Raw genomic sequence first — 24,443 nt, 5'->3', positions numbered from 1 at the left:
TGACACACCCATTGAGGTAAATCATGGTCTATCTATCTATCCTGACCAGATTCCCACAAACAAAGAGAGATATCAGAGATTGGTGGGGAAGTTGATTTATCTAACCCACACGAGATTGGATTTGTCATATGCAGTTAGCATTGTGAGTCAATTCATGCATAACCCCAGTGAGCAGCATATGAGTGTAGTTAATCGGATATTGGCATATCTAAAGTCCTCTCCAGGCAAGGGTATTCTGTACTCAAAAGAGGGGCATCTAGATATTATGGGCTATACGGATTCTGATTTTGCTGGATCGAGATTGGACAGAAAATCCACATCAGGTTATGTATCATTTGTTGGGGATAATCTTGTGACTTGGAGGAGTAAAAAACAGAATGTAGTCTCATTATCTAGTGCTGAGGCAGAATATCCTGCATTGCATCATGCAACTACCGAGCTCACATGGCTAAAACTTCTCCTTAGTGAACTTGGCTTTGGTCCGGACAAGCCTATGTTACTTTTTTGTGATAACACTGCTGCCATTAAAATCGCAAATAACCCTATGCAACATGATAGAACAAAGCATGTTGAACTTGATAGGAACTACATCAAAGATAATCTCGACTCCAAAAATATAGAGGTTCCATACATCAAGAGGGTAGAACAACTGGCCGATGTAATGACACATGGAGTTGCTGGCGGTCCATTTCATACAATGTTATCCAAGTTGGACATGCGCGATATCTACGCACCAACTTGAGGGGGAGAGTTGAAATATATAATTGTACTTACTTGTAATTTTTGTTATTCTTAGGGACCATGGTTGTAATTTCTTGTATTGTATATATTCATTTATCCTATCAATAAAACATTAATTCTTCAAAACCCAAAACTCGACTCACTCCATGCTGAACCATTAGTTGAAAAACTCTCTGTTGTTACTAATTCCCAAAATGATAAGACTATGATATGGCATAAAAGGTTGGGTCATGCTAGTGAAAGGGATTGATGATTCTCAATAAGCTTGGATGATTTGGTAAAGACAATATTAAGAGTTTAAGATTTTGTGAAAACTGTGTCATTGGAAAACAAAATAAACTACCATTCAAAACTAGTATTCATAAATCCACATCTACTCTTGACTACCTGCATGCAGATCTATGGGGACTAGCATCAGTTAGTACTTTAAGTGGATTCAAATTTTACCTATTGATTGTGGAGGATTATTCAAGGAAAATCTGGACATCCTTTCTAAAAACCAAATCTGAAACTTTTCCAAAATTTTAAGCAACGGAAGTTGATGATTGAGAATTAGACAAATAAAATGATAAAAGCTCTTAGAACAGATAATGGACTTGAATTCTATAATACCGAATTTGATCTTTTTTTTGTAAAGAATCTAGTATTTTAAGACATATAACCATTACCTATACCCCTTAGCAAAATGGTGTTGCTGAAAGGATGAACCGAACCTTGCTTGAAAAAGTCAAATGTATGCTGTTGAGCTCTGGCCTTCCTAAAGTTTTTTGGGGTGAAGCCCTGAAGACTGCAACCTATATGATAAATAGGATTCCATCAAGTGCCATTGACTTTAAAATCCCTGAAGCATTGTGGTCAGGAAAATATCCAGACTACTCTAAACTTAAAGTGTTTGGCTGTGCTACCTATTTTCACCAGAATGAAGAATCTAAGGGGTATAGACTTTAGGTAAGGGAACAACATGGATTTAAAGTCATAATAGGTAGAAATGTTATCTTCTATGAAGATGTGTTCCCTTGTAATGATTCTAAAAATCAGGATCAATCTGAATCTGCCATTTTAAAAGAAACCTTTCTTGAAAGAAATCACTTTGATGAGCCCAATGATACTCTTGAGGTGTAGTCCTCACAATCTGAACTAGATCAACCTCAATCTGAATCTGAAAAAAAAGATTCAAACCCTTATACCTTCAGATTATCAATTAACTAGAGATAGGACCAGAAGAAATAGAATTCCTTCCACTAGAATTAATACTGATGAGTTTGTTACCTTCTACTCTGAAATGGAATCTATTAATTCTGAACCAACAACCTTTGAAGAAGTTGTTAAATATAGAGAGTCCAAGTTATGGATGGAGGCTATGAAAGAAGAAATGAATTCTTTAACCAAAAACAAAACCTAAATTCTGGTTAATAAACCTAAAGATCAAAGGGTTGTTGATTGTAAGTGGATTTATAAAATAAAAGAAGGAGATCCTACAGTTGGAGAAAAGTGATACAAGGCTAGATTAGTAGCAAAATGGTTTACACAGAGGGAATGAATAGATTATAATGAAATCTTTTCACCTGTTGCAAAATATTTCCATTAGAATAATGCTTGCCTTGTCTGCTCATTTTAATTGGAATTAGATCAACTTGATGTCAAAACTTTCTTCCTAAATGGAGATCTTGATGAAACAATTTATATGAATCAACCAAAAGGTTTTGAACAGAATACTAAACCTGAAAAAGTTTGCCTTTTGAAAAAATCACTTTATGGTCTACAATAAGCACTTAGGCAATGGTATAAGAAATTTAATTCATATGTTCAAAATCTAGGTTTTTCTAAAAGCAATTTAACTCATGTCTGTATTTTAAAGGTTCTGGTGGGCCAAATTATATCTATTTGCTGTTATATGTTGATGATATGCTTCTGGCTTCTCACACTAAATCTGAAGTTGATTTAGTTAAATCAAAACTGATGGCAAAATTTGAAATGAAAGACTTAGGTCAAGCAAAAAGAATCTTAAGAATGGAGATAACAAGAGACAGAAATAATTGTGTGCTCTATGTTGACCGAACTGCCTATCTGAAAAAGATTCTTGAAAAATTTTCTATGTCTGAATGTAAACCTGTATCTTTACCTATTGTAAACCACTTTAAGTTGTCAAATCAACAATTCTCCAAAATTGATGAAGAATTTGATAGGATGAAGAAAGCACCTTATGCTAATGCTATAGGTTCAATTATGTATCTCATGATATGTACCAGACCTGATCTGGCACATGGAATCAGTATATTGAGTAGATATATGGCCAATCCTGGTGAAACTCATTGACTTGCTATAAAATGGATGTTCGGATATTTGAAGGGATCAATTGACTTAGGTCTAAAATTTGGATATTGCAATGAAGGGATAATTTTAAAGGGCTACTGTGATTCTGATTTTGCGGGTGATTTTGATAAAAGGAGATCTACTTCTTCTTATGTTTTTACTTTGTACAATGGTTGTGTAAGCTGGAAATCCCAATTACAGAAACTTGTTGCCCTGTCTTCAACGGAGGCTAAATATATAGCAGCCTGTGATGCTGTGAAAGAAGGATTGTGGTTGAAGGGTCTATTAACTGAGATTGGTTTTAATAATGAATTTGTTAATGTGTTTACAGATAATCAAAGTGCTATACACTTGAGTAAAAACCCTGTGTATCATGATAGAACCAAATATGTTGATATTAAGTTGCATTTTGTGAGAGATATGGTTGAACCAAGAATAATAAAATTGATTAAGATTCCTATTGATTATAATTCATTTGATGTTGGCACTAAAATCTTGCCTTTAAACAAGTTTAGGAATTGTCTAATAATTTTGAATATTGTTTAAAGACAGCAGAAAGTATGATCATTATTTCTCCTTTTTTGTTTTTTAACTTCTTTTTAATTTGCAGGTATTTTAGAGCAAATGAAACATGTTAGTTGTGTTTGATTCCACTAGAATGATTCAATGAATAGTTCAGCAAGGTGGAGATTGTTGGACATCAGCTGGTGCTTCACTATTAATCGGACTCCAGCAATTGTTGATGGGTTGGACGTTCATTCGAGCCTCATGCTAACCCGGTTCTTAAGACCCAAGATAAAAACGTGTTTTAGTTAATACAATTATGTCTTCTCATTACTATTAATTTTGGACAGTTCATCTAATTAAGCCTCAGCCGTTGGATCAGTGTGTTTTTGATGGAATATATATATATATATATATATATATATATATATACTCTCTCTCTCTCTCTCTCTCTCCACGACGCTTGAGTTAGTCGTCTCTTGAACCTTCTAGGGTTCGTCCGTTCATGATGTTTTACTATTCTCTCATACTTAGTGTATTTCTTCTTTGAAAATCTCTAAGTGTAGATTGTGAGATGTTAGTGTGTGCAATCTTTGAGGAAATAGATTGTTAGTTTTGATTTGTATTTTTTAAAGAGAGAGGCGAGAGAAAAATTGAAGAGACTTGTGCTCTCTTCAGCCATTTGTACTATTCTTGAGAAATTTCTTAGTGGAATCAAGTAATATCTACGTGTAGATGCTCAACGAGTGAGTAGACTTTTGAGCTGAACATTCGGGCCTTCGGGCCGAAAAATCTCCTATGTTCATCTTTATTTTTTGTTATTTTGTTTTAAATCTCTCAATATTCGATTCTGAGACCAACATAAAAAAATGAAATCTCGATAAAATTCAACAAGAAATCTCTCAAATGGAAGAGGAGAAGATCGAATGCGAGTACAGGCTTGGCACGTTCTTGAAGTGCATGTCTGCTCTCTATCCGGAGGTCGTAAAAAGCTCAATAGAAAACCAATGGCTCATTTTATTTTTAAAGATAATGTTATTCTTCACATAATTGTTCATTTTGAGCATCCAAAATCATTTTTCTACACGTAATGAATTGATGGTTAGTATGCTAAATCAAACATGTCCAAAATCAATGTCTTGTAATTGAGTTTGATTAGTGAAAAGGAATATGTGATAACATATGTCAATTATTCTATCAATCTCGTCTAAAAGATTATTCTAAGCTCGCTTCACGTAACCACTTTGCATAATAGATATTTTGTCCACATGATTAAAGATGTTTGAATTTATTGACAACTTTAGAGAAAAATTGGAGTGGTGATTCATACCAAACTTTCTAGACTAATACGCTTCTAAAAGAGAATTGTTAAACACAATTAACACGATTCCTTAGTCAAAAAGTCACAATAATCTACTTTTTGCAAATTAAATCGTTAGGTAAAGTTGCTATGTATAGTAAATGAACCTCCTTTGGCAGTAATGAAGATAATACGATGGTCTTAAAAAACTATTTTTTAGATTTAAAAATTATATTTAAACATATTTGGATATTTTTTTGGAAGTATTTTCCGAAGCTAGAAGAACTTTTGAAAGAAGCTAATCTAAGGTGGAAGTTCTTCTACAAAAAGTACCAATTTCATTTCTTCGTGTCATCTTAAAGAGTTGAAAACATGAAATAGATACGTCCAACACAATTAAAGAAGCTTTAATGGGTGAAGGAAAGTTACGTTTTTCACTTGATGGAATTTAAGAAAAATCTAATCATGAAATTAATCATCAAAATTAATTTTAAACACACATTTTTTAGGACTCACGAACTACTATTCCTGTATAGTTTTAACAACTAATAATAAAATCCAAACAAACACAAATTGGAAATTACATCTTCTACATATTATTATTAAGAAATGGAAATAAACTATTTTGTGAATTGAAATTGCACGAGATTTATAGGAGTATTAGAGAAATTTTGTTGTATCTCTTTCAGCATACTGAACATTGACTTTGACTCGTTGCTATTATGAAATGAGAAATGAACAATTTCGTGAAGGAAAATGAAATAAGGTTACTTGTAGAAAAAAGATATTGAATTTTCAATCTTGCTAACTGACAATTTTATTGACATTGTGTGATGTAAGAGGCAATCTAACTATTTATTTGAATAACACTTGTTCAAATTAATTGCCAAATTGCTTGTCTCATCATACAATATCAAGAAAAATGTACAAATAGTTTAATTGTTGAATCTTAAACTTATTTATAGTGTAGTACCTCAATTTCTTCTTCTTCTTCTTCTTTTTTCCTCTTTCCATAATTGAGTACTTAGCCTTCAAATTTCTAAACAAACGTAACAATTTTAAATGTTTCGTCTAAATTAAATTTATTGAAGATATATTTTTTGGATTTTATTCGGGTTCAAATAAAAAAATAAATATAAAATAGGAGAATTAGCCGACAGTATCTCTTATGTTTGAATTGACTATAACTAAACGGTGGAAAGGACCATGCATTAATAGTCGGAATGTTAGTCAATTCCAAAAGCAAATTAAATTTCTCTACTCATAAAATATATATATCTTAGTTTATGATAAGGATCGATAACATGACAAGTTATTTAATTGGTGAATAAGTTAATAGTAGGTTTCATATATTTAATAATTCACCAATTAAATGGATCGGTACTTAACATAAGCTAAACACCGGTACTTTGGAGATCATTCTTATATATATATATAAAAGATTGGTTCTTGTTTTGGTTCATGTACGACCGAAATTGGCCAGCTTTTCTTGTGAAGAATGAAAGGAACAAGAAGACAAGGTGTTCTTAGTTATATGGGGGTAATCAATATTTGTGTTGGACCAGCTAGTCTAGAAATTTAAATAATTGTGAATAAAATATATATTTAATCAAGTTTTATTTATTATTATTATTATTTTTATTATTATTATTTTTTTTTATCTTGAACGCCCTCTTCATACAAGTCTTTTTTTTTTTAATCGGTAACGTGACAAGTTTATTTCTCAAAAATCGGTTGATGGCTCCATTGTCCCAACTTTGACTGCTTCAGCATTGATAGCAGAATAGGAAAATCACCTGGAGTCAGTTGAGATAATCTTGCTCGATCTTGAACTCTACAACGAGTTAAACCACCAAGGACTGCTTCATCCTACCCAATATACCTAATGTAAACATACTCCCTAACAATTCAAGGCAACAAAAAAGAAAAAAGAGGATGGTAATTGATGTGAACGTTATACATTATGTGTTCAACAATCTAACCGCAAACTAAAAGTAATTTAGATAAGAGCAGTATAAAGTTTAGTTTGTAGAAAATGTTGGCAATTAGAATCGTGATTTTCTCAAACATAAGAATTTATAAAAAAATCTTCCATTAAAGAAAAAATAGATTTCTTGCTCCCTATGCAATTTCTACCTTGTCTCAAACGAAATCAAGACTTCTGTGGGCAAGTAAAATATACTACAATAATCTATCCATTTTCTCTCTTTATTTGAGAGTTCTAACTCTGATTTCTCTTGCTTCTTTGACCAATGTATTAAGAAGTTATTTCGTTTCACACATTGTTTCCTCTTTTACCTAATCCATTAATGTTTTTCTCATGCTTGAGGGTATCTAGAAGATATTGACCTCTAAATAGTGAGCCTTGTGATACCAGAAAGATTTAAAGACGATCATTATTGGTGGTCCGAAGAAACGTGAAGATACTAATCAAATTAAGTCATGTGAAAGATTTCACAGACATATCAACATTCCCATAGATAAACAAATTAAATAGTGGAAATATATAATGAAGAATGCCACATGATTTGCATCCCGTTTTACCAGGCATTGCTGGCTTGGTCATGTATTTGACTTTCACCAAAAAAAAATTCCCAGTTTGCCTGCATTAAAGATTCGCATGATCTTACCAAACAAGCCAAATCAATTTACTTAATGTTAAGTGCTTGTTTCTATTTTATTATATTAAGGATCCACCAGTCCTTAGGAATCAACAGATATGAAAGAAATATGAAGGGGAAATATCTAAGAAAATCTGCCGGAAGATGATAATTACATGTGGTCGTTCACATGTAAATTCATGTGCAAAATTGGATGAATGAATTCTACTTATTGATTATATGTTTCAAAATCTATAAATAAAACTTTGCCTTTGAACAATCCACACATGGGCATTGAATCGTGTCCTAGCTAATGGGATTAATTCTTATAATCAATTTTATTGAAGCTTTTATTCAATTCAACCTCGTTCTCGTTCAGACTTTAACTTAGTTATCAATAATGTTTGTAGTATAATTGACTTTTTAACCAACAAGCGTCTTCCTTTCCAATTTTTAAGAATATTTTCTTCGATTTTGTAAAGTGTTTCTTGGACTAGGTTTGCTAGTTATTAGTTTAGCATGGGTTTGGGAGAATATTTGACATATTAGGTCACCTGAATATTCCTACACATACATTAATGGATGGGGCGAATCTTGGGTGACAAGCCCCTGCTTTGGCTTTCCCCTAATGGATGATAGTACGGAGAGAGGTCTAACTAATGATCTATCTATGCGTCAATTATATCGGGGTTACAATTGTCCTCTATATTATGCACGGATTAAGAGATTTAAACTAACATGAGAATCGTCTTCTTTATTATAGCGAAAATTGCATATACAAGTATATGCAAGTCTTTCATTGAGAGTAAATTATATATATAATATGCTCTTACCTTCATATTTATTTAGATAATAAGCCTATTTAAGCCCCATTTTGGAACCTCAAATATATTTGAAAATAGTTTTTTTATGGAGAATGTGGCATTAAAAAATATGAAATTTTTTTTGGATTTACATGTAACATTATTTTATTAAAGAATGTGTGATTGAAAATAAAAGAGAGTAAAATGTATTTTAAAAATAATGGGGTACCATACAAGGGCAATGTAACCAATTGTTCCCCAAAAAAATCCAGGTTTCTTTTGTAGTGCAAAGCTTATCTTGTAACACCCGGAATTTTAATTATATTTTCATATTGGCTAAATTTAATGTCAGTCATTTAGCAGATGAAACAGTCTATGCCAACTTTGTCGTCACATTAAGGCCCCAAAAGTTGAAGTGATACACGTGACTCACTTATTTGCATAAATGATTTATTTTGCATAAGTATAATTTTTTTGCAATTATAGTAAGTTATTTGGGTCAAATATTTAAGTATTTTAAAAGTCGACAAAAATATATCGATATTATACTCATTTTGCAGCTCGTGCTAAATAACATAAATGGCTCAAGAAGAAATAATTTTGCACTAATCATATTCGAGTTATTTTGATCAGAAGAAAGATATTCTAAGTCTTATATTTTATTAATATACATATACATATATATAGTAAAATAAAAGAATGGAGGCGTTGGAATTTGAAACGGTAAACTCAATCACTTTTTCTTAATTAATATATTCAATTAATTTTTTAACCGTCCCATCATTGATTGGCACCATGAATTGAAATAAAGAATAGGTTAATTAACCTATTGAATTCTCAAGCCCAACGTGTGGAATGTGGTGGTTTCTATTCATAGTTAATGATAAGTGAATATTATATATAAAAATGTGTGAGAAGTGTTTTTGATTCTCTTTACATATACACGTGAACACATACATATTCAAAAGGGATATTATCTTGTTTCACAAGTCATTTTCAGATTTATTTAGCATCAAATTGAGGTAAGAATACATCATGCAAAGTGGTAAATTGTTATTCCTTGATGTTTGTATAATTTTTGGTATAAAATGCTATGAGGTTTTCGGGTCGAACTCTATGTTAAATCATTCGCGATGGACCATTAGATAAAAAATGTTAAATCTTATGGGATGGACCGTTTGGTCAATGATGTTAAATCTTACGAGATATGAGAATTCTTAAGAAATTCTTTGAGCTCTAAATCTAATAAATGTTGATATGTTATATCGATTTTATATTTATATCATATGAATAATATTGTGTACGTATTCTTACTGAGTGTTTTCAAAATACCTTTCAGATGAGAACGAGTCGTTTGGACGAGTGGAAGATTGACTAAGTGATACTTATGGGGTTGCCAAATAAATTTTCTAGAAAAGATAATTGTCAAACTTTTATTTGAAGAAAGTCTTCACATTGAATTTTGTGCACATTATTTAATAGCTATTTTTATGCATTTTCAACACTTAATGAAAGTGATATCTCCGTTTAAATTAGATAAAGAAAATTTAGTAACACCTCGAACCTATTTTTATAAAAGAATAAAATAATGAAGATGAAAAAATCTCGGGACATTACAGAATGGTATCAAAGCATGAGTTTAATCGATTCTGTAGACTCGTTATTTTTTTTTTAAAATATATATATATTCTTTCATCATGTTTAAGTGTGATTTACATGCATAAATTATTTTTCTTTGAATCATAGTTTATTTTTGAAGACTTAGTCGTCTAAATGAAAAAGTGAGATATTTTATTTTCTATTTTGTTAAATTGTTATGATTATTACATTTGAGAATTCATTGAATTTACTTTGAATAAATCGTTAAAAAAAAATTAATTTCTAAATAATGTTTTAATTAATTGCAAAAAAAGAAAAAGAAAAAAAGACTTAATTGCATTATTAGTCAATGTGAGTGTATTTTCAAATTTAAGGTGTTTGCCATCTAGGAAAAAGTATGGTTCATTCTTCTCTGCTTGATTTTATGGCAATGCTTGGATTTTAAAAGAAATAAAAAAATTGATTTACAAGTTAGACTTATTTGAGGATAAATGATGCTGCTCAAAAGATTTATAAAAAAGCCATTAGGTTATATTTTCATTGGAAGCAATATATATATATATATATATATATATATATATATATTAAAAAAAATATGGTTTTACGACCTGCAAGTATAAGTTAGTGTATCATAAATTTTTTTAGGAAATGATTCTTGTTGTTTTGCTAGTTACACGCCAATAAGTGCCTACTTAATTTTATTTATTTATTTCTACACATTAAGATAATTTTATTAAACAAGTATTAAAATAAAACCAATGACATTTAACACTCGTCATTCTACTATCCGTCCAATGACCCCAAGGTATGAATGAAATGTTATGTTTAAACTTATTTTCAAGCATGATTTATGAATCATTCAAGTTCAATTTCATGAAATGCTTATGATGTTTAGAATGAAATATGTTATGCAAGTTATTATATTGTTTAATATACATGAGATATGATGATTAGTCATTTTACAAGAGCATAATGTATGAGTTACTAATAAAGATAAAGCACAATCGAACATTTATGTGACAAACGTGATTAGAACTTATCAAACCATTAGAAAGAAGAGAAATTAAAAGTCACATATCTAGAGTTTTTCAATTAAATAAGGTCATTTCGATGACAAAGTTATTTTAAGGGAGAAAGGAAGTAACACCCCGAATTTTAATTATATTTTCATATGAGCTAAATCTAATGTTAGTCATTTAGCAGATGAAACAGTCTATGCCAACTTTGTCACCACTCTAAGGTCTCAAAAGTTGAAGTGATACACGTGACTCACTTATTTGCATAAATGATTTATCTTGCATAAGTATAATTTTTTGAAATTATAATAAGTTATTTGGATCAAATATTTAAGTATTTCAAAAGTCGATAAAAATATATCAATATTGTATTCATTTTGTAGCTCGTACTAAATCACATAAATTAGCTCAAGAAAAAATAAGTTTAGACTAATCATATTCGAGTTATCTTGATCAGAAGAAAGATATTCTAAATTCTATATTTTATATATATATATATATATAATAGTAAAATAAAAGAATGGAGGCGTTGGAATTTGAAACGGTAAACTCAATCACTTTTTTATAATTAATATATTCAATTAATTTTTTAACCGTCCTATCGTTGATAGGCACCATGAATTGAAATAAATAATATGTTAATGATAAGTGAATATTATATATAAAAATGTGTGAGAAGTCTTTTTGGTTCTTTTTACATATACACATGAATACACACATATTCAAAATGGATATTATCTTGTTTCAGATTTATTTAGTATTAAATTGAGGTAAGAATACATCGTGCAACGTAGTAAATTCTTATTCCTTAATGTTTGTATAATTTTTGGCATGAAATGTTATGAGGCATTCTGGTCGAACTTTATGTTAAATCATTCGAGATGGACTGTTAGATCAAAAATGTTAAATCCTACGGGATGGACCGTTTGGTCAAAAATGTTAAATCCTACGGAATATGGAGATTCTTAAGAAATTCCTTGAACTCTAAATCTAAGAAATATTGATATGTTATGTCAGTTTTATATTTATATTATGTGAATAAGAACGTGTACGTATTCTTACTGAGTGTTTACAAAATACTCACTCTTACAATGCCTTTCGGATGAGAAGGGGTCGTTTGGATGCATGGAATATTGACCGAATGATGCTTGTCAAGTAAATTTTTTAGAAAAGATAATTGTCAAACTTTTTTGTTTGTTTTCTATTTTTTATAATTGTTTGTATTGGAGAGGAGGTATATGAAAAGAGAAGTGAAGCAAGTATGCTTTTATTGATCATTTGAGTTTTTTGCTTTTATATACTTTTGTATGTGCTTCTGTTGTTAAATGGATATTGTGTTGATTTTTAATTTCATAAATTAGTCATATAAGATGGTTTTTGAGGATTATGTATAGTGCTCAATTATTTCTCCCTTTTTTCCATTAACTGGATTCTTTTTGAAGGCTGTCGTTTTCTCTAAACATCTTATTCATGTTAGCATATGGAGAGTACATTTGAAGTTTAGACGCAATCCATTTGTCGAGAAAATCTTTCATTATTGATAGATAGTTTCTGAAATTCTAGACAGATTCACTTGGATTCTCGATTGTCACAATACAAAGCAAAACTTGTTTCAAATGCTTCACCATGTGTCGCATGAATTAATTGCATTTTATATCATCATCTGACCATTGAAATTTGTTCATGTGTTGTAGATGGATTTTGAGTTCGTTTTGTCCGAAGATGAATGTACACACGAAGGATGTACGATGTCGTTTCCTAGTAAAAGGGATGCACCAGGACTGCTCAACTGCCACGGATGTAGCTGAAAATGAAGAAGTCGTGGTGAGGAAAAAGAAGCACTAGATGCACATCTAAATATCTTCAGTGTCAAATCAGACTCCGTACACTAGGAGTGGTAGAAACAGAGGAAATGAATTATACCAAACAATTAATATATCAGACTTTAGTGACATGCAAATGGCATCTACGAATAAATTATACCAAAGAATATCAAACCAGTGAAAACAACAGTTTAAATGTCTTTCTCGACATTTGAACTGTTTGTCTCAGCAATTTTTTTCGATAGTTCAAATGTCGATATTTACGGTTAGCACATAAGGAGTAACATTTAAATGGTGGGATTGAAATACATTCTTCATAGCATTAAGCCCTTGTTTGATTTTCATTAAATTACATTACATTACATTCTACTTTTTCTCTCTCCTATTTTCAACCACACATCTTCCATAAAATAATATTACACGTAAATCGAAAATTTTTCTTTCTTTTTCAACCACTCATTTTTCAAAAAACACTATTCTATACATTAAATTTTCCCCGTAATGGGGGCCAAACAGGGGCTAAGTGTATTCATCAATGTTCAATTATCCAATGACAAAATCTTCACAAAAAATCAATCCAATACTCTATTAAATAGGGAATCTTTCACAACATTTTATGAAGGACATTGCCATTTTTATTCAAACACGTGTAAAATCAAATCGGATGAATGAAAAATAACTTGTAAAATTGCAAATTAATATGAGCATGTTGTATTTAACAATTCAAAAATAGTAAGCTATGTAATCTTTATGCATCATGCTCTTTTTTTTAAATTAATATGAAAATTTCAGTAATGTTGCTCATGATGGGTATTGATTATATAGAATTTTATATTTTATTCTCGAGTTTATTTTTTAATTACTTGCACAAATTTGTCTTGGAACTTTTTAAGATGAGAATAAACAAAGGGAGCATTTCTTACTTTCACAATATAACAAAGATATGAACTTTGTTGATATCGATCAAACTCTGCCTGTGTTGGAGGGATTCATTGTAGATGTCCAAGAAGATAATGGAAAAGTAAAAATTGCTGGTGCAAGCGATGGAATACACTTTAAATTCAACTTGCTTGCTCATAATCATTCATTACAAACACCTGCAAAATCTGCACATGGCTTGGTTATGACCAACTCTACCACACCGATTGCATTTCCTGATGCAAAGGGTAAACTTGTATTATTACTCATACTAAAAAATGGAGATTGCAATGATAAGTATTTTGCACAATCAATGTGTCGGCATTTAATAGTATGAAAGTGACACACTAAAATGTTTAATTCGAAACAATAGCAAACACGTGAAATCGATAGTTGACATGTGTATCCCGACACTTTGAAAATGTCGACTTTGACGGTTTGTTTCGATAGATGGCAGAAAGCATTTAATGGGTGTGATTGATGAGCATTAAATGCTTTTAAAAAGGTATATTTAAGGATGATTTGGACATTTCACACACAAAAAATGATATTTTTGAACACCATTTGTAAAAGTGACAAACTTTTAGGTTATTTTCAATTTTGGTGACATATTTTCACCCATAAATTCTCAATCAATTTGCCAACTGCCAAAAGTACCAAACATAATTCAACCTTAGCTGATTCCCATGTTCCTTGAGACAAAAAACTAGATCATTGCAAATACTAAGCATGTGCACTGGTCTGTGCTGTGCCATTTATGATTTATTTTGGGTACTCTGGAAGCTCGACTAAACAGCAATAGATAGTATGATAAAAGAATTTTTTTTTTCTATAATATTGTTGAGTCGTGACTGTGTAATTGCAGCTCTTTTGTCACTTGTCAGTACTAAGTATAACCTCTGATAAATTTGAGACTGTCTTTCTTAATTTATAATAAAATTATTATATGGTAATATATGNAAGTTAATTATAATTAGCTGGTAAAGTCAGCTCTTTTTCAAGATGGAATATTGGAATGCTTATGCATTCATAAAGGTATCACTCTGCGACCATTCTAGCTTCGATGATGGAAATTGGAAGGGCAGCAACACATACAAGATATTATATATATATATATATATATATCCGACATGTTACAATAATTCGTCTCGACCAGGCATACTATATAGTATGACATCTTCCTTAACAAACAAACCATTAGGGTCTTGAGTTGAATACTTCTTCAAAAGTAATCGAACAAACAATTTCACAATTAGTCTCCAACTCATGGCCTTTTGAAATTCGGTCTCTACTTTACTTTGATTAGAAATCAAATAAAAGAGGAGAAATGTGATAAGTTCAGAGTCCATTGTCACGTTGTAAAATAAGCCATTATTTGGTGTAGCTTAAAATCTTGAGAAAATTTTAAGTTAAAGTCAAATATTAATTTTAACCAACTTTTATTTGAATTTTTTTACCAACTTTTATTTGAATCTACTAAAAATTTGATTTTTAACTACACCAAACAAAACTAAATATTTCTAATATTTCATCGAGAAATGTATTGTGCGACGGAAATTGCGACCATTCTAGCTTCGATGATGGAAATTGGAAGGGCAGCAACACATACAAGATATTATCTATCTATATATATATATATATATCCGACATGTTACAATAATTCGTCTCGACCAGGCATACTATATAGTATGACATCTTCCTTAACAAACAAACCATTAGGGTCTTGAGTTGAATACTTCTTCAAAAGTAATCGAAACAAACAATTTCACAATTAGTCTCCAACTTATGGCCTTTTGAAATTCGGTCTCTATTTTACTTTGATTAGAAATCAAATAAAAGAGGAGAAATGTGATAAGTTCAGAGTCCATTGTCACGTTGTAAAATAAGCCATTATTTGGTGTAGCTTAAAATCTTGAGAAAATTTTAAGTTAAAGTCAAATATTAATTTTAACCAACTTTTATTTGAATTTTTTTACCAACTTTTATTTGAATCTACTAAAAATTTGATTTTTAACTACACCAAACAAAACTAAATATTTCTAATATTTCATCGAGAAATGTATTGTGCGACGGAAAGAAGTCTTTTTCGAGAGTAAGACTTATTAGGATTTTTTTTTTTTTTATAAATGTTAACAAATATCTATCTAAAGAATTATTTTTTTCAAAGAGAAGATGGAATCCCATTGCGCACATATATTTCCACTATTAGTGAAATCTTGGAGGTCATCAATGACATTAGGTTTATCATTAGTCCTAACTTAGAGATATTAAAAATAAAGTCTTCATGCAAACTTTGGCTTTCAACTTACCCAACCCATTCGATTTTGAACCGGCTATTAAATAAGTTAGGGATCAAGTTTCAAGATGCGCCATAAGTTGAGAACAAATAGTGCGATTTTCTCTTTTGAACGACTTAAGACAATAGTGATTTATATGTTAACGAAGAAGTAAAAGAGTCAACTTTATCAAAGGAAAAAAGAAACTTTTAGTGTCCAATCTATTAAATACAATATCGAGCATGGTTTAAACAGATTATCATCCATCATTTTCATCCTTCTTTTCTATGAAGGTCCCTGAAAGCACTGGTTATTAATTCTTTCGGCCATGTGGACCACAGCTAGGAAAAACCCAATTTGGATGGCATGAAGCAACTTTTCTATTTGTGTCCCAGAGAGGGACTGCTATACTTTTTGTCTTGTTTCATTGGACTATATGCAACAATGGCACAAACTGTATGATTGATATAGATTTAACACTTAGAAGACGAGTATGTTTAGTAAAGGATTGAACAGTAAAATAGATAGATTATTAGCAATTACATATGAAAGGAGCAGGTATAGACAAGAGGGGATACCTTATTTTGCAGAGGAAAAAGGCAACTTCTGAGTACATTAATCTTGGGATCATAAGAAACAAATGTCATGTGTTTGGTAGGAGGATAGCCAGACATGGTGTTGCATTGTTGCTATTAAATTGTCATGTGAAACGATAATTTTCGTTCAGACTAAGAAATTAAAGAAGCCAAATTAAAAAGGGTTATGTGTTGTCGAATTAAGGAAGCCAAATATAAAAGGATTGTGAATTGTCCGGTCAAATCCACTTCGACATATAAAAGAGTCTTATATAGCATATTTTGTATTACTTTGTGAACGTACGTTCTGAGTTGTTCAAAGACTAAATATCCATAAGATGAACATAGTAAAGATTGAGATGTTAAAATGAATGCACAGATTGTCAAATACGATTAAAAAAATAAATAATAAACACAAACATAGACATTGCTTCTTGAAGCTATATAGATATATATTTTGTTTAAACATGACTAGCTTTTGTTCATAAGAATGATTCGATTTTAGTACTCTGTCAAATGGAAGATTCTGTGTGATCTAATTTTTTACGTCTTTGGTTAAATTTAATAATTAACTTCAAATTTATTGACAACAAAGACTAGTACGTCGTCCTATTTTCTCCATCTTTGGAGTTGACTATTTTAACTTAGACTTTGAGAAAAAAGGAGGTGTAAAAATAATGGACCAACCCATTAGAGTGGAGGCACCAATTTCACTACCCTTTAATTATAAATCTTATTGGTTCTTAATCTTAACCCACCCTCCAATTATATGTTACCTTTTTGATTTTCAACCCCACACCTCCATTATCTATGTCCGTATAGCCATATAGGCAGACCAGACCATTTATCTATGTCATGTCACATGTCATACTAATATGAATACATATTTTGTTTTTTTAATGCATTTCCAAGTGCCTTTCCCACAAATATACCACGTGGTCTTGTAGTACATGTCTAAGGTGGACCACGTAACCCTACCCCACCGAAATCTTCTTTGTCTATTTAAATTCCATTTTCTCTTCTCCCTTCTCCCCCCAAAATTCACTTATTCTTCTCTCAACTTCTGCAGATTGGGAACCAAATTTTCTGCTTATTTTTCTATTCTGTTAGTACAACGTTGACATAAACAAACTTAAGATTATGGCTTCTTCTATTGCACATACAAACTCAAATTTGTTCACTAAAATGACAAGAATAGAGAGGATTCACTGTGCTTTGAACTCTCCTTCCGTGCTTACTTTCCCAAAACAGCTCTTGCAAACAGGGGTAATTACACCGACGAAGAAGAAAACTACTCGCCCGCCGGCGCCGCCGGAGCCTCAGTGGAATATAATACAGAAAGCGGCGGCGAAGGCTTTAGATGCGGTTGAAGCTGCCTTGGTGTCACTTGAGTTACAGCATTCACTCCCTAAGACTGCTGACCCGCGTGTTCAAATTGCTGGAAATTTCGCACCTGTGGAGGAGCAGCCGGTGAAGCATGAACTTACTGTCACTGGAGTAATCCCGGAATGCATAAATGGAGTATATGTGCGAAACGGTGCTAACCCTTTACATGAACCTGTCGCCGGCCACCACCTTTTCGACGGTGACGGAATGATCCATGCAGTGACCATTGACGGTGGTAACTCGGTGAGTTACGCTTGCAGATTTACAGAAACACAGAGGCTGACTCAAGAACGTGAATTAGGCCGGCCAGTGTTTCCCAAAGCCATCGGAGAACTTCACGGACACTCTGGCATCGGCCGGCTTCTTCTCTTCTACGCTCGAGGCCTATTCGGGCTGGTTGATCACAGCCAAGGCACCGGAGTAGCCAACGCCGGTTTAGTTTACTTCAATCAAAGACTCTTAGCCATGTCTGAAGATGATCTTCCCTATCAAGTGCGGATCAAATCTTCTGGCGATCTCGAAACAATTGGCCGATATGATTTTGATCACCAATTGAGAAGCGCCATGATTGCTCACCCCAAGATTGATCCTATCACCGGTGAGCTCTTCTCTTTAAGCTACGATGTCGTTCAAAAACCATATCTCAAGTACTTCAAATTCTCCAAGGACGGAAAGAAGTCACCGGACGTCGATATTCATTTGGATGTTCCGACGATGATGCATGATTTTGCTATCACTGAGAATTACGTCGTAATTCCCGACCAGCAAGTGGTGTTCAAGCTTCAAGAAATGATTAAAGGTGGCTCCCCGGTGATTTACGACAAGAACAAGAAATCAAGATTTGGGATTTTATTAAAGAATGCTAAAAGTGCTAAGGATATTACATGGGTGGATTGCCCGGAAACCTTTTGTTTTCACTTATGGAATGCTTGGGAGGAGCCGGAGAGTGATGAAATCGTCGTCATTGGTTCTTGCATGACTCCACCAGACTCGATTTTCAACGAATGTAACGAAAATTTGAAGAGTGTTTTATCGGAAATCCGCCTGAATTTGAAGACCGGTAAATCGAAAAGGCGGCCTATCATTCAATCCTCGGAACAAATCAACTTAGAAGCCGGTATGGTGAACCGGAACCGGCTTGGTCGGAAAACCAAGTACGCTTACCTTGCGATTGCAGAACCATGGCCGAAAGTTTCAGGATTCGCTAAAGTCGACCTCTCGACTGGAAAAGTTCAAAAATTCATCTACGGTGATTGTAAATACGGGGGCGAGCCGTTCTTCGTCCCAAGGGATTTGACTTGTGACAGTGAAGACGACGGGCATATTCTTGCATTTGTACACGACGAAAAGACATGGAGATCCGAGCTGCAAATTATAAATGCCATGACTTTACAATCTGAAGCCTCTGTAAAGCTTCCATCAAGAGTCCCATATGGGTTCCATGGGACATTCATAAGCTCAAAAGACTTGGAAAATCAAGTGTAAGTACATATATGTATATGTGTGCATATGCGCTTATGGAGGAGGGATAGGCCAGAGGGATCGTAGATTAGAAAAACGTCCCCGGATTCTTCTTTCAGCAGCCGCTTCGAAAAAAATTCTGCATTTTTAGGGTAGATTTTATTGATTATTACTGTGTTTTTGAGGAGCCAAGCTTGTAGCTTTTGACGTATGTAGTGTCAATGGAGCTCAGCTGGTTTATGTTTCTTTTTGTTTTCTACTTTATTTTATGAGATGCCATAAATATGTTTTGAACAGTTCATTGCCATCTCTACTATACTTCACTAGCATGTTAGGATTGCTATTATTTTTAAATTTTTAATGCGTCTTACCAAATAGTCATTGTGGGATTTACAATAAACAATATTTGCGACACGACTCTTTTGATTAATTTTGTTATATAACGATCTATTCATATCAATAAACCATGCTCTGCAATGTTTATCGAGGAAATATTATGCTAATATTGTAAAGTGAAATCATATCTTGTTTTATAATAGGTTTCTTTTTCAGAATTATGCATAGATGTAATTAGTTTCCAGTTTAATAGAAAAGAATTGTAAACGCACCTTTCAAATCAATCTACTAATATTGTTTATTATTGTTAATGCAATTGTTTAAATACATCTTGTTAACCCCAAAAAAAGTACCAACAGGTATTGGGTTCCATTTGAGTCCAAGTGAGTAAATTCCGTCGGGTTTTAGCCGAATAACCGGTCAAAGATTCAACGGCTTGTTATGAGCGTGGGAGTGAAACACACACGATCGAGAGGAGCGTAATAAGAAATGACTTTTTTACTTACACAAACATCAAGAGATTGAAGATAAGTATATGTGCTTAAATGTATATTTTCCCATCCTTTACAATGTTATAAAAGTCGATATTTATAGTGACCAAGCTGAATTGGTCATCGTTGGATTAGATTCACGTTGCTCCATCTAATTGATCGAAGTTTCATATCACTATGTCGCACATTAATTACATTGACAAATGCATTTGACACTATTAATGCAAATATTATATTAATCATTCCTAAAGATACATTCATCGGACTTGCTCTAAAGAAGACAAGCACTTCAGCCACAAGAGGAAGTTTAGGATGTGAAGGAGTTCGACACTGAGAAGAAGCATACTTAGGTAGCGGAGTTTTGATGGAGATATAGTGCCCCAGCCAGGAAGACAATTCTTGCCTTCTTTCTTTATTTTGTCTTGATTGACTGCCACGTGTATGAGCGTGGTGCCCCCACGTGGCTTCACATATAATCAGTAACAATAATCTTTCAAGTCTATATACGATCATTTATGTAATGTATGGACTTTATGCTTTATTGAGAAAAATGTGTTTTTGTAGGAGTAAAAGTACACATCACTTAGTGCTTATGCTTAATAGAAGGTAGTTTTGTTACATGTCCTTCATGAATGAGCATTATACCCTCGTAACTTGCGTGACTTGTTTGATAAAATTGAATAGTATATTACTCAATAGTATATTAAATAAATTTTTTACAATATATATAAATTTATTTCAAACAATAGTCAAAGTTGAATTCAAAAATAAAATCATACAAATTTATCAAAGGCTAGATACCCTTGATTTTTTATTTTCCCTTGATTGCTGGAGCAATTATCTAAGGCTAAACATATTCACACCACAATAACTAGACTATATTTTAATTATATGAAAGGTTCGTAACCTTTACACTTAATCACATTTAGGTCTCAAACGTTTACATCATTTCCTACCATTTTTACATTCAATTTTAAATAAAATTTTACAGATAAAATAGATTAGTTTGTAATTAAAATTTTACATATTGATTGCTTGTTTAGTTTAAAATTTTTATACAGGTTTCGACATATTGATAATATCACACATTAAAGATATCTTCTTCTTCTTCTTCTTCTTCTTCTTCTTCTTCTTCTTCTTCTTCTTCTTCTTCTTCTTCTTCTTCTTCTTCTTCATTAGAGAGAATTGAAATGTTTTAACTTAAATTTTTATTTTGCTTGTTTATTTTTAACTGTGGTAACTTATTTTTTTAATTTTCTTTTAAGAAATATTTTACCCAGTGTTGTGAATTATTTGCTTATGCAAGTAGTAGTTCAGAATATTATCATATTGTAGTGCACAAATAAATAATACATTAAAATAATGATGTGCAACAAGTTATATAGACATAGCTTTATATTTACAAGATTTTTTTTTACTAAAATAAAAACGTACAAAAGTCAAATGAATTCTATAGAAATATATAAAACTATAAAAGTCTATAGAATTCTATAGAAGACTTTTGTTAATTCTTTATCTATTAAAATCAAATAGTTCATTAAACCATACGAAAGTCATTCACTTTAATTTAAAAAACAAAAAAGACTGTAAAAATCTTTCAAATACCAAATTGAATACACCAAGGTAAAATAAATAAAATATGCTAACTTTTATTTGCATATCCTTTTCATATTAATGTTCTCTCTAGGCAAACATACCCAATAATTAAATACTAATTAGATTTTTTTTAATCATATTTTTGGAATTTTAAGTTGTTTGGGAAACATTTTTATGTAAAAATGAATTTTTAAATAGTAAATTGATAAGAAATATGTGGTTGAAAAATAAGGAAAAATTTTTTATTTACGTATAATATTATTTTAATAAAAATATGTTGTTGAAAAGAAGAAAGAAAGATATATATCTTGAAAAAAATGAGTACCAAATGGCCTAAGGCTAGATAGAAATTGAGAAAAAAAAAATCATATAAAAATTGCTAGGTTGATCATTAAGCGAGAAAAGGGCAGATTCAATGGACTGACAAGCAGTTGAAATTCTTCATATGGTTTAAGGAAAAAATGTGTGAGGTGACACCAATAATTAATGCTGTGAAATTTCTTGAAATAGGTAAATTGTAAAAAGGGCAAAAAAGAAAAAAAAAATTCTTGATACTTAAAGCCTATTTGGGAGTGATTTTTAGAATTGATTTTTTAACCGTTAAGAGAAAAGTGAGATCCACCTATGAGAGAAAAAGTCAAATATGACGACTGAAATAGTGAAATAACGATCAAAAATCAATTTTTGAGTCAAAAAATCACTCTCAAACAAGATGTTAAATACCTTTTTTCTTGGCCTACTTTACATTTGGATAAACCCATAATTATGCAAAAAGAAATGAAAGTTTGTCAACATATACAATGTATCTTGATTTTCTTGCATTTTAGATATCATGTTATAATTATGAACCTCCTTCAAATTATTGACTATGCAAAATTATTGTCGATGATACAAAGTTCTTTACTTTGTTCTTAATTGTTATTCTATTTTGTTGAAAACGAAATGCAAGAGAGAGAGAGAGAGAGAGAGAGAGAGATTTTCTTTTATCATATTCCCTTAATATAAATACAAGATACATATTAGATTTTTGATGAAAAATGAATCCAACCTCTATACAGGATAACATGGTGAATATATGGTGACTATTGATAATATATGTTAATTCTCGCAAGCAATTTGATTTTTTAAGTAATATCGAGAAACTAAAAGATCATAAAAGAAGTAAATTTAAATGAATAAAATTCTTAATGAAAAGAGTTAATATAGAAATTAATATCCTTCAAGCAATTGAAGTTTAAACTTCAATAAATAACTTGCTCCCGTAAAAATAATTATTTTTCTTCACTTTTTTAAATTATAGCATGTTTGGGAATTGTTTATAAACATTTTAAATTATAAATAGATAGAAATGAGTGGTGGATAAGTGATTAATATATTTGTAAATTCCTTGAAATGTATGAATAAAAAGTGAATTAATTATTTATAAATAGATTACGATATGAGACATTCATAAGAAAATCATAGATTATTTTCTTTCGAAGAATTATGACTTTTATATGCCCCAAGAACTAACATACTTCAAAAAAAAAAAAAAAAAAAAAAAAAAGAAAGAGACATGCATTTCTTCTGTACCATTTTCAAAGATTATAATTTGCCGGAGATTGAATTTAAGCCACAACTTTCTTCTGTAGATAGTGATACTTGAAAAGTGAGAACGATTAGGTTATTCAAAAAGGCATTCATTTTTATTTTTTGATAACTTAGGTTGTCCAAAAAGGCATTCTTGACCTTATCGTAGGTTGTCAATTTTCTATTGGAGTTTTCACTTAATTTTAAAAAAGTCACTTTTTGCAGGGGACCTATAGACCCATTTTTCTAGCATTTTTACCTCTCTTCCTTTGTACCATATGAGTCGAAAACTCTTGCTAGTTGGTGAAACTTAAGATCACGAATGTTATTATTTTACATAGTTAACGACGAGACATAAAGAATGATAAAAATGCCAGTTTGACATGGATATATAATCTCTCTCTCTTTTATTTTTTATTTTTTTATATTTCTCTTCAAATATAAACAGTTACGATGGTAAGACTCACCAAATCACACTACAATAAAAATAGCCTGTCTCGTACACGTTGCAAAAAGTTAGCCCGTTTCATATTAACAACATTTAATAAATGTTGTGAAAAGTTAGCCTGTCTCATATTAGGTTTATCTTTTTTGCAAAAGGAGAAACATTTCTCAACCGTTAACAAACGTTGTGGAAGACTATATATTTGAATATTCGCAACAGTCAATGGACATTGTAATAGGACAAACTTTTAACAACGAGCATTAAATATTGCGAAACACTAAATAAATGTTGCAAAAAGACAATATTAACAGCAGACACTTAAAAAATATTGCAAAATCTCAATTATGTTAACTAATGGCAACATTCACATATTAGAACATTGCGGTAGATACATTTAGCAACAATCGATTAATGACTTTTATGTGTTGCGAAAAGCTATTTTTGTTGCACTGCCACCTAGAGTTTTTGAAGGCGTGTGTTATGTATAGTCAGAGATAGTATTGTTAATCCACTTCTTTTAAATGTTTGAATTATTTAAAAAATTAAGATATTTATTATCTTTTTAAGCACCTACCTACGTGCAAATCTGCAATCCAAATACATTTTTTCAATTTAACGCATAATAAAGTAGAAATCTCATTAATAGGATAATATTGAGACATAAACTAACGATATATGTCCACTCTGATAC

The 24,443-nt window shown here is 31.4% G+C and overlaps 1 protein-coding gene across 1 annotated transcript; it reads left to right on the top strand.

Moving 5' to 3' along the window:
• Positions 1 to 17,514: 17,514 nt before the first annotated feature.
• Positions 17,515 to 19,745, top strand: LOC111386602 (9-cis-epoxycarotenoid dioxygenase NCED1, chloroplastic-like). The gene has a single exon (XM_023011072.1). It carries the CDS (start codon positions 17,609 to 17,611, stop codon positions 19,337 to 19,339), a length of 1,731 nt encoding a protein of 576 aa, XP_022866840.1. The 5' UTR covers positions 17,515 to 17,608; the 3' UTR covers positions 19,340 to 19,745.
• The last annotated feature ends 4,698 nt before the right edge of the window (positions 19,746 to 24,443 follow it).

This window comes from Olea europaea, unplaced genomic scaffold (genome assembly GCF_002742605.1).
Source record: "Olea europaea var. sylvestris unplaced genomic scaffold, O_europaea_v1 scaffold363, whole genome shotgun sequence".
NCBI classification, from domain to species: domain Eukaryota; kingdom Viridiplantae; phylum Streptophyta; class Magnoliopsida; order Lamiales; family Oleaceae; genus Olea; species Olea europaea.
This window is presented reverse-complemented; position numbering and strand designations above follow the sequence as displayed.